We start from the raw sequence: 13,573 nt of genomic DNA, 5'->3' as shown, positions 1-13,573 counted from the left end.
AAATACTCCGGAAGACCATCATATACTTAACATACCTTAAATAACCTTTACATAACTTAGAAATAAATTTTGAAGGCTTTGGTATGGCAAAAACAAGTTAATTCGCTTACAGGGACTAAACTTGACAAACTGCGAAAGTATGCCAATTTGAACTGTAACGAACATTCCGGAACATGTCCATAAGTTAAACATACCATAAATATCCTTTACATAGCTTAGAAATAGGCTTTGAAGGGTTGGGTATGGTAAAACAAACTTTTGGATCATTCAGGGACTAAAAGTGTCAAAAAGTGCATAAGTTTGCACTTTCGTGCATAACTTACGTTCTGAATACATCCGGACGTCCAAAAATTTATGTAAGCATCCTTATATTATGCCTTAGTGTTTGGCATGAGAAAAATCCATTCGTCACGCATTTTGGATCGTTTTTCGCGCTTATGCGCATTCCGTCGTAATTAACCGAACTTCGCATTCGTACGGCCAAACGAACCAACATCCGACATATTTTTGAGCATGTTTCATGTCCACAATGTTTAGGCATCATTTTAGGGCCTTAAAGTTGGCTTTATGGGCCTTAGAAGTGTCAGAAATGGCTTAAACATGCAACAGGGACCAAAACTGCAATTTCTGAAAGTATGTGCAGATCAGGCATGCCCAGGCGGCTCGCCTGAGTTTGTGCATATCCTGATGCGGGCCGCATGGCCCCTACAGATGCAGAAAACTTGCTTTTTAGCTGAAGTTGGCCTTTCAAACACTCCAAAGGGCAATGCCCTTTCACAATCTCAGGAGCTAAGGGTCAAAATAAGGCACCACAACTTTGCGACAAGTATACGCTTAAGATCGTGGCACGATATTCAAGAAACGATCCTAACGGCTTTACTTTTCCTATAAATACCCCCCCCCCTTTTGGTTAAAACCCCCCAAAAATCTGATCTAAAGCTCTAAGTTGGAACCTTTGTTTCATACCTAAGCCATTTTGATCTAGATTAGCATTCGGGGACCCTTCGTAAGTGTTCTTTCGTTCTTTTATTCGCTTTTCGAGTCCGAAAGTCAAAGTTCTGCTTAACTTTCTGTATGACCAGCCTAAGGTCAACACGAAGTTCATGGAACTTCATAACGTGAGCGTGATCACGATGGTTATAGTCCATGGCGACTATACGTACTGATTACCACGTTATCTAGGCTCAGTGACGAGTCGTAGTTTCGGCCAAAATGCGCATTCTTGCGTATTTTGTAACCAAACTACTTGTGGGCATCAAAGCCGTTTGCTTTGATGCCAAACCTGTTTTCTAAACTTAGTTAAGCATGTCCTAACATGCTTAGCTCGTCACTTTTAGTTTAGTGCTTATTTAGGGTCGTAAGGTAAGCGATCTAAACCATCGCTTATACTTTCGAACCCGACCCATTTGGTCGATCATTAGGATCCGACCAAACACATTAGGTGACCATAGCTATAACCTTCCGAGGTTATACCTTATGGCCACGATGTTAGGCGTTCTAAACGCGTTCTACGCGAACGACGCGTTAAGATAGCATAAGCTACCTAAACGGGTCGTAATGGGTCGTAAGCACTTAGGTTAGGTTTCATTTTAGTATCTAGGCTTTGTTAAACCATATTACACGAGTCTCCATACTCGTTTGGTTTACGAACCCGCATACTATCCGATCCTTCCGATTTTGGTCCGGTATATTGATATAGCTACCTATTAGGTGCTGTTTGATATTCCGTGATCTCTAGCATTATTGGTTATTATACAAAGACTTCAAAGCAATCTCAGGTGAGTACATTGAACCCCTCTTTTACTGTTTTCCAAACTGTTTTGGGGTTAAACGCATGTGCCTACTTGTTACTTTCATGCTTTCCGGTTTTCACATCATATACTTGCTATGTTCGATAGTACATATATAGTACATGATTTCATTGTGTCTATGCTATGTATGTCCATTGTGTGCATACTTAGTACATCTCTTTACAATACATCTCATGCTACGTATGCCCGTTGTGTGCATACTTAGTACATCACTTTACAATACATTTCATGCTATGTATGCCCATTGTGTGCGTACTTAGTACATTGCCTTACATTACATGCTATGTATGCCCATTGTGTGCGTACTTAGTACTTTGCCTTACATTACATGCTATGTATGCCCATTGTGTGCGTACTTAGTACATTGCTTTACATTACATGCTATGTATGCCCATTGTGTGCGTACTTAGTACATTGCTTTACATTACATGCTATGTATGCCCATTGTGTGCGTACTTAGTACATTGTTTTACATTGCATTTCTGTTGCATATGCTCATCCAGCATATGAACACATTATACTACATTTTGAACCGTTGTAACCATTTGACTATGTGAACCGTCTTAAACCTTCGATTATATGAACCGTTTGTAACCATTGAACCGTGTAAACCAGTTGTATCCGTTGACATGATTTACATTTGACAATAGACATTTGACTATACATAAACATTTCCACAATTGTTAAACATTTCATCTTGATGGTTGGGTTTGAGTAAGTGATTAAGTAACGAGGCGTGTGTAATATGATACAAGCATGGTGGATACGCCGCTGGTATTTCCTATATATAAGTGTTTGTATGGTATTACATATCGTAGCGTTATTTGAATCATTTCAATTTGAGACATGACATTTTATACAAATAACACACTTTTCACGAGACATTGTTTTACAAACGACTTATCTTATACAAACTCATTTTACATGGTTATCCGTTTAACCATACAGTGTTCTCTTATTTATACATATCATCTGATCTTATCGTTTTTCAAATGATTTACAAGACAAAACAAATTACAAGGTTCATGACTAAACATTTTCTCAAACATAAGTCATGAATTCCGTTTTCACAAAACCAATGTATCTCACAGACATTTTTATGCTGACGTACCTATTTTCACATGTGTTTTCAGGAGATGATGCATAGGACTTATCAAGACATACTTAGGCGGACCTGTGCCTTAGTGACTTAAAACGAGACAAGAACTAGTTAAATTATGTTATGTACTCTTTGGTTCTTGTATAAAAACAATGTAAACTTTCATGTTTGATTAATAAAACGAAACTTCAATTAACATGGATTTGAAACAATTGATTCTGTTACAACACTCCCCGACGTTTCCGCCACGTTTTGTATGTTCTACGTGGTCGGAGTGTGACACGTTAGTCTTAAGCCCTAGAATTTTACAAAATCAAAAGTTAAAACTTTAGATTGTTACTTTGAACTATTAGTACCTGATGTTATTACTTTCTATAAACCACATGGACTAACGGTGTAATTAACTTTTATTATTATTATTATTATTATTATTATTATTATTATTATTATTATTATTATTATTATTATTATTATTATTATTATTATTATTATTATTATTATTATTATGATGATGAAGAAGAAGAAGAAGAAGAAGAACTGAAATTGTTATTTAGAAGATTATATTATTGAAATTGTCGAGCTTCATTTCATCATGCATGTTCTTCTTACTATAAGCTTCTTTATGTAGTATATGTACATGTTTATGATTTATTTGTAGTTATATGATTGTTAATTGTATAAATATGTGAAACTAACAATAATGATCTTATGGCATTTTATGCAAAGTTAAGGAACAATGGATTTACAAATTAATAATACATCAAAAAACAATTATTAAAAATTCTAAATTAATGTTGTATATGCACCTACTGCCTCCATGAATTGAATAGATGCATGTATATATGTCACATTGTCATGTCGCCTTATCTTATTTATACATTATTATTATTATTATTATTTAAAATCATTTTATTTTATTTATCAGGTAATTTAAAAAAATATTGAACAACTACCATTTAGTATGAAAAGAAAAAAATCAAAATATATTTTAGTAAAAGTTTAAAATTTGTAAGTTATAATTCTAAGAAATTTCAGTCGGTGTCTAATAAATCTATAATTATTTTTTGTTTATTAATATTTGACTGGTGGGTCGTGATTGCCTTTTATTCAACCTTCAACTCATGTTCTCTTGTCATGCACTTCTAGGGGTCTCTTTCATTAAACCTACAAGATATTTTAACTCCTAAACTGCCTCTTCATTTTTAATTTTTATGACTTTATACAAGAACGAACCGAAACAGCTGGTTGTTTTAGTTCCATCCAAAATTATATTTTTCAATATATAAACTACATGATTCCAGTGGCGAACCCTGACATTTTCGACCGTGGGGTCGAAAACATATATACCTAAAAAAATTATAAAACTGGGGGGTCGAAAACGTATATACCTAAAAAATTCTATAGGAAAACTACATACCAGACACTACTGAGCAAAAAGTTCAGGGGGTCCCCCCAAGCTGCGCCCTTGCATGATTCTATAACTACGGTTGCGGTCCTGTACTCTTGCTTAAGAGCGAATCTAAACCAGAACACGTCTATATATCTAGATATACATTATTGGAAAATTTATATTTCAAGATATACATTCCAAACTAAAAAAATTATGAATTTTCGATATGATATTTGAGATGTTATAAAAAAATAGTTTTGTTGTCTCAATTTCAATGATCAGCCCATCTACCTGCCAGATTGGAAACATTTTTTATTCTTTAGAAATCCATTAGTGCTGCCAAGAAACCCCTCTGGCATACCTTCCTCCCATATCTCTATGTTATAAGTTATTTGATATATCTCAACCTCCTTTCACACATTGCCAATCTTCATCTTATTATTGATTCTGATCATGCAAGATCTTACTGGGAAACCAGCTGGTGATAAACCAGATGAGTTGACCGCGATCACGCGATCTGGTCAAAGCGTTTTCATGTCTGTTTACAAGACCAAAGTGGGTGATCAGTGTTGGTTGATCACCATCACTTGGTGCAAGAACATGTTACTTCATGGCTTATCAGTGTCTATAGACGGTCCACACGTCGAAACCAAGTGCAAAGTCGAGCTAAAACCATGGTACTTTTGGCGTAAACAAGGGTCCAAAAGCTTTGTTTTAGATGGCAAGGCCATTGACGTTTTCTGGGATTTAAAATCCGCAAAGTTTCATGGTGAAACCGAGCCGAGTTCTGAGTATTATGTCGCGGTTGTTTGTGACGATGAAGTTGTCCTTCTACTTGGAGATATGAAGAAAGATGCGTATCGAAAAACAGGCTGCAGGCCTTCTTTAACTGATCCAGTTTTAATATCAAGAAAAGAACATGTTACTGCGAAGAAAAAGTTTTCGACACGAGTCAAGTTTCATGAAAAGGGCCGCTTTCATGAGATATCGATCGAGTCAAAGAACATAAGTACTGATCATGGGGTGGATTGGGAAATGGAGATAAGAATTGATGGGCATTTGATGATTGATGTGAAACATCTTCAATGGAAGTTTAGAGGTAATGAATCAATTAGTTTCAAGAAAGTAAATATTGAAGTTTTTTGGGATGTTCATGACTGGCTTTTTAGTCCTGGTGTAAGGCATGCACTTTTTATAATCAATTTGACCTCTCCGGCAGCCGCATTTCCGGCAGCTTCTCCGGCAATATCGTGGTCGTCGCGGTTAGCAAGCCCGGGTTCAACCGAAGGGTTTGATGCAAGTGAGTTGTATGAGTTTAGCCTGTTCCTCTATGCTTGGAAGCTTGAATGAGATCAAGATTAATTTTACTTGATCAATTTATATGTTTTTTTTTTTTTTTTTTTTTTTTTTTTTTTTTTTTTTGCATCTTTTAAATGAAACTGTGTCTTTATACAAGTTTTTGTGTGAAAATTTATCATTATGATTTGCATGTACACTTGGACATTGTGTATTCATGTTCAAGCCCATAAAAATCATTTTTGGGTACATATGGAAGCCCACTCTCAGGCCCAAATCCAATCCTTTCCAAGACTTGATTTTAAGTTTCGCATATTATACACCCCATTAGATTATCCTCAACGCATTGGATCCTTCCTCTCCATCCTTATCTCCTGCCTAATGCCACCTAAGCTGCCCAACCATTCTCCCTCTCCTCTGCAACGGACACAAGAATAGTGGGTCCCATCTCTCCTCTCACAACACCCTCCTCCTCTGCAACAGGTCACGTCCTTAGCTTCAGATTTTCCCCCTCTCTCTCATCTCTCTCTCATCCCTCTCTCATCCAGGTCATCCATCCACATCATCAAGGACATAAACGGATCTGGGTTTTTCTCTTGCGTTGGAGATAGCCTTAGAGTTGTAAGAAAAAAGCTGGTTCAGAGGCTCCACCATATACACAGAAAAACAAGTTTGAGCCCCAACCAAATCCGACGGTTTGGGAACATTTTGAGATTCCAAACGTAAAAGCGATCCATAAACCAAACCGGTTTAGAATAGGTTTGGACCAAACCGGTTTGAGACCATGATGAAAAAAACCGTGCCAGTTTTGTACACCTTTAGTAGTTGTATCAAAGTGTTCCATAGCTTATATAGGACTTGACAATATATAATATTAGAGTGTTCCATAACTTTTATAGGACTTGTCAATGTATTATAAGCAATGGCGGAGGCAGGATTTTTTCCACTGGGGTCTATTTTTTCGGTGTTTAAAATTCATAACAAAACGTTAAAATTTTCAGGTCGGTGCTCGTTCGGGTCAAGTCAGAGCGAAGTTTAGATTTAAAAAAAACCCAGAAAAGTAGGCTATACAAGGATTGAACCCATGACCTCTTGTTGGCAATGAGAGGGGTTTACCACCACACCAGCTTTCCTTTTTCTTTTTATGGTGACCACCTAATTGTATTTATGGGGTTCTTATAAAATTTAATATACCAAATCTACTATTTTTCTAAAAATTTGGGTTCGGGGACCCGGTCCTGTTCTATGTGAGTCCGCCCCTGATCATAAGTCATAACATCTTTGTTGAGGTATCATCCAAATAACAACATAACCCAATATGGCCCAATTCACATAAGTACAATCTTGGCTCACTAAGGTGTCTCTATAAATAGAAGTCTCTCCCTCAAAATAAGGCAAATGATTCTCCTCTCTCCTTTCTTTCTTCCCTAATACTATATTCACTTGTGATTACATATACAAACTTATTAAGGGTGAATTGAATACTAACTTGAGAGTCAGAGGGTATCTATTCTAACGAGATCTTTATGGTTTTGAAGATTTAGATTGAGATGGAGAAAACAAGGTGTGACATAGTTTTCTTCTCAACTCATATAGCAACATTCTCCCGTGAAAGCTAGTCACCAGATGGTCAAGTCTTGCTTTTCAATCTTAATAACAAACATATGTATTTACTAAGAGTAGTTTATAGCCATCCATATCACTATAACTCGACTCAATAAATGACTCGATCACCTAGCAAAGTTCATTAAATCTGGAGTAAATTACAAGTTTTGTCCTTTATGTTTACAGCAAATTGCAGGCGCTGTCCTTTTGACCAAAAGTTTACAGGCGATGTCTTTAACCTTTCAAAATCTTGCACGTTTTGTCCTTTAGACCAAATCAGGTTAGAAATCTCAGTTAATTTTTGTCATGTGCAATGCACATGAGGGCACAATGGTCTTTTTATCTCTCAACCCTTTCATTTATAATCCTCGCAAACCTCAATTCATCTCTTCAATTCTTCTCTTTGTCATCAAATTAACACACAATTTGTTCTAAATTCCTATAGTGCCTTTGTTCTAAATCCTATGGTGCTGTCTAGTCCAGGTAATATCGAATACCCATGGTGCCTTTGTTCTAAATCCCTAAAAATCAACACGCAATTTCAACAAAACCTAATCTTCAATCATTCAACTAAATTCAAATCAGATTTTAAACAACTCACTCATAATCTCTCTCTATAAATACCACTCTTCCCTCTTCTCTCTGATTCGTGTCCACCATTCTTATCCTCTCTCTTTCTCGAAAAATCCAAATCCATTTGATTCGGAACTTCCGTTTTTCTCACCTTCTTACAGGTACACCACTCTTCAATTCCACTTGACACACTACCAATTCTTAAGCTGAATCAATTGAAATTAACTGAATCTGTTAACTTTACCGTTAGATCCAGTGGTAACCGTCCTCTGTTAGTTACACTTATGTATCTATATCTGTAGTGACGTATAGTCGTATAGCATATTCTATCGCATGGAAATGTGTTTTGTTGTGTTGCTTAAGTGATCTGTGGGCCCCACTGGTGATTTTGGGGGTTTAATTAGGGTTCAGTAAATTGCGAAACAGTAAATAGTGAGATTGATCGAATAGGTCACAAGATCTTGCAAGAGTTTTCGTTTTTGTATAACCAAAAGTAAGATCTGCACAGCGTTCTGAATAAAATATGAACTGATAACAGCCCAGGCATCCTCTTGAGTTATATCTTCTTCCTCATCGCCGTATCCTTGATTGTACCCTTCTTCCAAACCCTAATTTGAGGACAGATGAATTGAAGAGATAATTGAGGGTTGGTGAGGGTTATAAATGAAAGGGTTGAGAGATAAAAAGACCATTGTGCCCTTATGTGCATTGTATTTGACAAAAATTAACTGAGATTTCTAACCAGGTTTGGCCTAAAAGACAAAACGTGCAAGATTTTGAAAGGTTAAGGACAACGCCTGTAAACTTTTGGCCAAAAGGATAACGTCTGCAATTTGATGTAAACTGTCACGGCCCCCGGTCTGGTTTGACCCGTTCCAGGAGCCGCGGGACAGAAATCCCGTGGTATTAAATTAAACGACAGCGGAAGTCTTTTTAAAACAAGATCTTTTAATATTAAAACTGCACGTTTACATTAAATTAGGGTTAAAACCCTGTAATTTACAATACGGTGATTTCACTGGGAAATCTTTATTTTTCATAACATGTTTCTTTATTTATTTACATTGAGCCACATCTCTAAGCTGGTAGTGCTCCACGACACTTTTCTTAGCTACAACAGATCACCTGAAACATGTTTGAAAAAGGTTTTGTCATCGGGGAAATACTGAGTGAGTTCATTCAGGTTTTATAAAATGACCCTTAGTTAGAAATTACAGCATAAGAGCGATTACAATAGTTCATATCTTATTTTTATCTGGCACCGTGTCACAATGGTGACGATGGTCATACCACTATTAGGTCAATGAACCCAAATAGTGATGATTATCCCTAGTAGGTCAATCAACCTAACTGGGAGAAAATTAGTAATGTGCACAATACCCCAATAGCCAGTGATTCAAGATATCCACGACTTAATCCCTGTAATTATAACTTTTGAAAATAATTTGGAGTATTGTAAAACAGTTGATAAAAAGAGAATGACTCACTTTGCAGATTTAACGAGCAGTGTATAAGCCTACTGATTTAGCCTTGGTTAACCCTGATTTAAATAATAATGCACACAACTGGGTTAGTAACTAATACAGCAGTTACGGCAATTCACGAGATTAAACCCTCACAACGATTTAACAAAGTGCAATACTTAAATATTCAGCGGATTCACAACGAATGACAGAGTATAGCCCGAGTTCGGACAGTACTCAAACATTCAAGTCGAAATCACGATAAATAACAAAGTATAAACTCAATTTGAGCAGCACTCAAACAATCGTTAGATAGTTACAATCGATCGGACGTTGTATCGTTATAGCGATCGAGTTATTACCCTGATTGCGGCAGCAATTAGTGATCCGTGTGTGTTTTTAGAAGTAAACAGAGCTTATCTCAGTGTATATTTCGACTTTGTTCGTCATTTCAGTGCCCAAATTCGATTGCCAAAGTCCGCTATTTATACCCAAAATTTGGACATGCTTATGGACCGTAAGACTTATCCCTTACGGTCCGTAAGGGACACCTAATAACTATAGGGTAGCCACGTCTGGGACTAGCCTAGGTGAGTTGACAACTTCGTAAAATTCGAATTTGACAACGTTTTATTTAGATAATCGTTCACTAGGGTTTACCCCCCCCCCCTGAGTTTTAGGGGCCCTGATTCTGATTCCGATTGTTCTGAAAATTTTAGGGTTTGTATAGAATCACTTGGGTATCTCAATTAGGGTTTCCTATTGGACAAATTATTTTAATAAATATGACTTTTGATGAGAGTTGTTACATCCTCCCCACCTTAAGAAAAATCTCGTCCTCGAGATTTACTGAAATAAATGAGGATACTTTCGCTTCTTTTCTGATTCCAGTTCCTAAGTGTATTAGGGTCCTATATTTGAATTCTACTTTACTTGAACTAACACAAATCGTTTGTGTTTTGAGAAATTTGCTCTTTCTATTTTCTATTTGTAGTGGTTTCTCTACAAATTTCAATTTTTCATTTACCGCTATATCTTGAAGAGGTACTACCAGGGATTCGTCTGATAAACATTTCTTGAGATTGGATACATGAAATACATCATGTACTCCAGCTAAGTCTTCTGGTAGTTGTAAACAATAAGCAACTGGTCCTATACGTTTGATCACTAGAAATGGTCCTAAGTACCTTGAACTTAGCTTTCTTTTCTTACCAATTCTAACAACTCCTTTCCAAGGAGATATTTTCAATAGCATTTTGTCTCCAACTTGAAACTCCAACGGCTTTCGTCTACTATCTGTATAATTCTTCTGACAATCTCTAGTCGTCTTCAGCCTTTCCTTCGTGATACTGAATATCACAGTCGTAGTCACTTAGGATTTTCATCCATCTCCTTTGTCTCATGTTTAATTCTTTTTGCTCAAATATATATCTTAAATTTTTATGACCCGTATAGATAGTAAACTTACTTCTATACAGATAATGTCTCTGATTATTAAGGGCAAAACTTATGGCTCCTAATTCTAAGTCATGAGTGGTATAGCTTTCTTCGTGCTTTTTCAATTGCCTTGACGCATACACAATTACCTTTTTGCGTTGCATTAACACACATCCAAATCCTAGCTTTGAAGCATCACCGTATACTTTAAAATCTTCTGTTCCTTCTGGTAAGGCTAGGATTGGGGCATTTGTTAATTTACCTTTTTCAAACTTATTGTTTTACAGATTTAGTTTAGTTAAGGATATAGCTATCTTGGAAAAATCCTTAATAAATTGTTTATAGTATCCGGCTGACCTACAAAACTCCTATTTTCCATTGTGGATTGCGGAACCTTCAATTTGGTAATTGCTGCTATCTTACCAGGATCTATGTGAATACCTTCATGATTCACCATATGACCTAGAAATTGTACTTCTGGCAGCCAGAATTCATACTTCGAGAATTGGGCGAAAAAGCTTCTCTTTTCTTAACAAAGTTAAGAGTGTATGCAAGAGTTGAAAATGTTTTTCCTGTCTTTTGGCATAAATAAGTATATCGTCGATGAAAACAATTATAAATTTATCCGAATATGGTTTACATATCCTATTCATTTTTTCCATGAATGTTGCAAGTGCATTCGTTAATCCGAAGGGCATGACTATAAACTTGTAATGACCATACCTAGTTCTGAAAGCAGTTTTAGGTATATCTTCCTCTTGTACTTTTAGCTGGTGATATCCGGATCTTAGGTCTATCTTAGAAAAATACCTAGCGCCTTAGAGTTGATCAAAAAGATCGTCAATCCTAGGTAATGGGTGTCACACCCCCAAAATACCACATGCGGGAACCCCGCGGGATGTGTGACGTACCAGGATTCGAGCCACCAATCACATTGAACCACACATAGTATTTAAACAAAACATGTCATTAATTACCAATAGTAAATGTCAATCATAAGATTATTTCAAAGAGTTGTGTAGCGGAAGCATATAGTAAATCGGTTAACAACTGTTTCATAATAAATGTTCAAAAGTAATGTATCAACTATATGTTAATCCAAGAACCTCGATCCATGACCACTCCAGCACTCCCAGATAGCAAGTTCATATCACGAATTCTAACGACCTGCAAGCATGCAGACAAGTGTGTCAGACGACGCTGGTGAGTTCAAAGTTTTGTTAACGTGTTTAGTTACCAGATGTATGTTTAAGTCAGTTCAACGTTTTGTTTTGATGTTGTTATTACTCGATTACCGTATGTGGCGACTAGATGTGAATGCCCAACCCAAATGCCTCCATTTAGGCATTGGTCATGAGGTCAAGGTATCAAACAACCTTGAATAGATGTAAGGGGTCTTATATGTACACGATGAGAATGCCCAACCCCAATGCCTCTAATTAGGCATTGGTCATGAGGTCCAGGTAATTAGTTCACGCCCGTCCTTTCGGCCCGGTGTGAGGGTGCCAAACCTAATAGCGCTATCAACTAAGTACCTCGTTGCTTCTTCAGCAACACGGTAGATGTATGGGGTCTTACATGATTTACACTGTGTTCAATAACCAACATCCCAGATAACAGTTTACCCAGTATTCCCTTCAGAAATGTTTACCAGATGTCCCAAACCACCGGGACGCATGCTTAGAAAAGTGCAGTGAACTCACCTTTGATTTGCTCGGTATGTTAAGTTACCCGTCCAGATTGATCAACCCAAATCCTAGTGTGGTTACCAAATACAGTCAGTCATATACGTAAAGAGTACGTATCCTATACACACACTGTACTTGTAGCGTACACAAATTGCACATAACATTATACAAGTCACCCTAGTAATTCATATGACATACTAATTCATTATCATCGTAAAATCACATAGCGAGTGGTTGGTTCAATTACTCGTTCACGTTTCAAGTCCACACCTCACAAGACTCATAACATTCAACCTTCCACCCCCTGTTGACTCGGTCACAGCCCAAAGATGCAACCCAGCACCACCGAATTCATTTGAAACATAAAGCCCAATTACGCAACCCATGAACCAATACAACATAGTGGGTCCTTATTCATAAAATCTTGTTATTCAATTGCGGCCCAACTCAATTCATGCATTTATTAGTTCATTCTATTAACAGTCCAAATTATTTATATACATATATCATCGTTATTCGTATTCTATAAACAAGTAATCAATTTAACGAGTAACATTGAACTATCCCTATCAAATCTGAACAAAATAATCATGCAACCAATATTTTTTGTGAACCTATACTTGTTATCGGTTCTCACCTAATAACATATAGTAGATTTTCAAACCAATAATCACAACCACCTTCTGATGGTGATAAGATTATTCCTACTCCAACATGAAATAATATCCAAACCATTAATATATATATATATATATATATATATATATATATATATATTTGTATACCCCTAATTCTTACATCACCCTATTAATGAAAGCATGTGAACTACTATGTCCTATGTATTCAGATCCCAACAACAACAAACAAGACACCATCACATCATTTAACTCACATAAATTAATATCCTTGACTTTCCTGACAACACTAATAAGATGTGCACATGGTGTGATTTGTTCAAGGTTACAAATACACATGGGCCGCCATTTTCTATTCAAAGTCATCAACCCTTTAACTTTGATTCTATTGGGCCGTTACACAACTGTTACGTCAAAAGTTGTTATGAACCATTTATTTGTTGCATGCACAAGTATACAGCATCATCATACATCGACATACATCATCATCATACATCGACATACATACATATCAGATTGCACATGCACAAGATCATCGAATAAAGATCAATATATACATGGTTCAATTCACAGTTT

The 13,573-nt window shown here is 36.5% G+C and overlaps 1 protein-coding gene across 1 annotated transcript; it reads left to right on the top strand.

Annotated features, from left to right (window-relative positions):
• The first annotated feature begins 4,753 nt into the window (after positions 1–4,753).
• Positions 4,754–5,650, top strand: LOC110943833. Its single transcript, XM_022185564.1, has one exon. It carries the CDS (start codon positions 4,754–4,756, stop codon positions 5,648–5,650), a length of 897 nt encoding a protein of 298 aa, XP_022041256.1.
• The last annotated feature ends 7,923 nt before the right edge of the window (positions 5,651–13,573 follow it).

The sequence above is a fragment of the Helianthus annuus genome, chromosome 5, assembly GCF_002127325.2.
Source record: "Helianthus annuus cultivar XRQ/B chromosome 5, HanXRQr2.0-SUNRISE, whole genome shotgun sequence".
NCBI classification, from domain to species: Eukaryota; Viridiplantae; Streptophyta; class Magnoliopsida; order Asterales; family Asteraceae; genus Helianthus; species Helianthus annuus.
The sequence above is the reverse complement of the archived record's forward strand: the minus strand, read 5'-3'. Positions and strand labels throughout refer to the sequence as shown.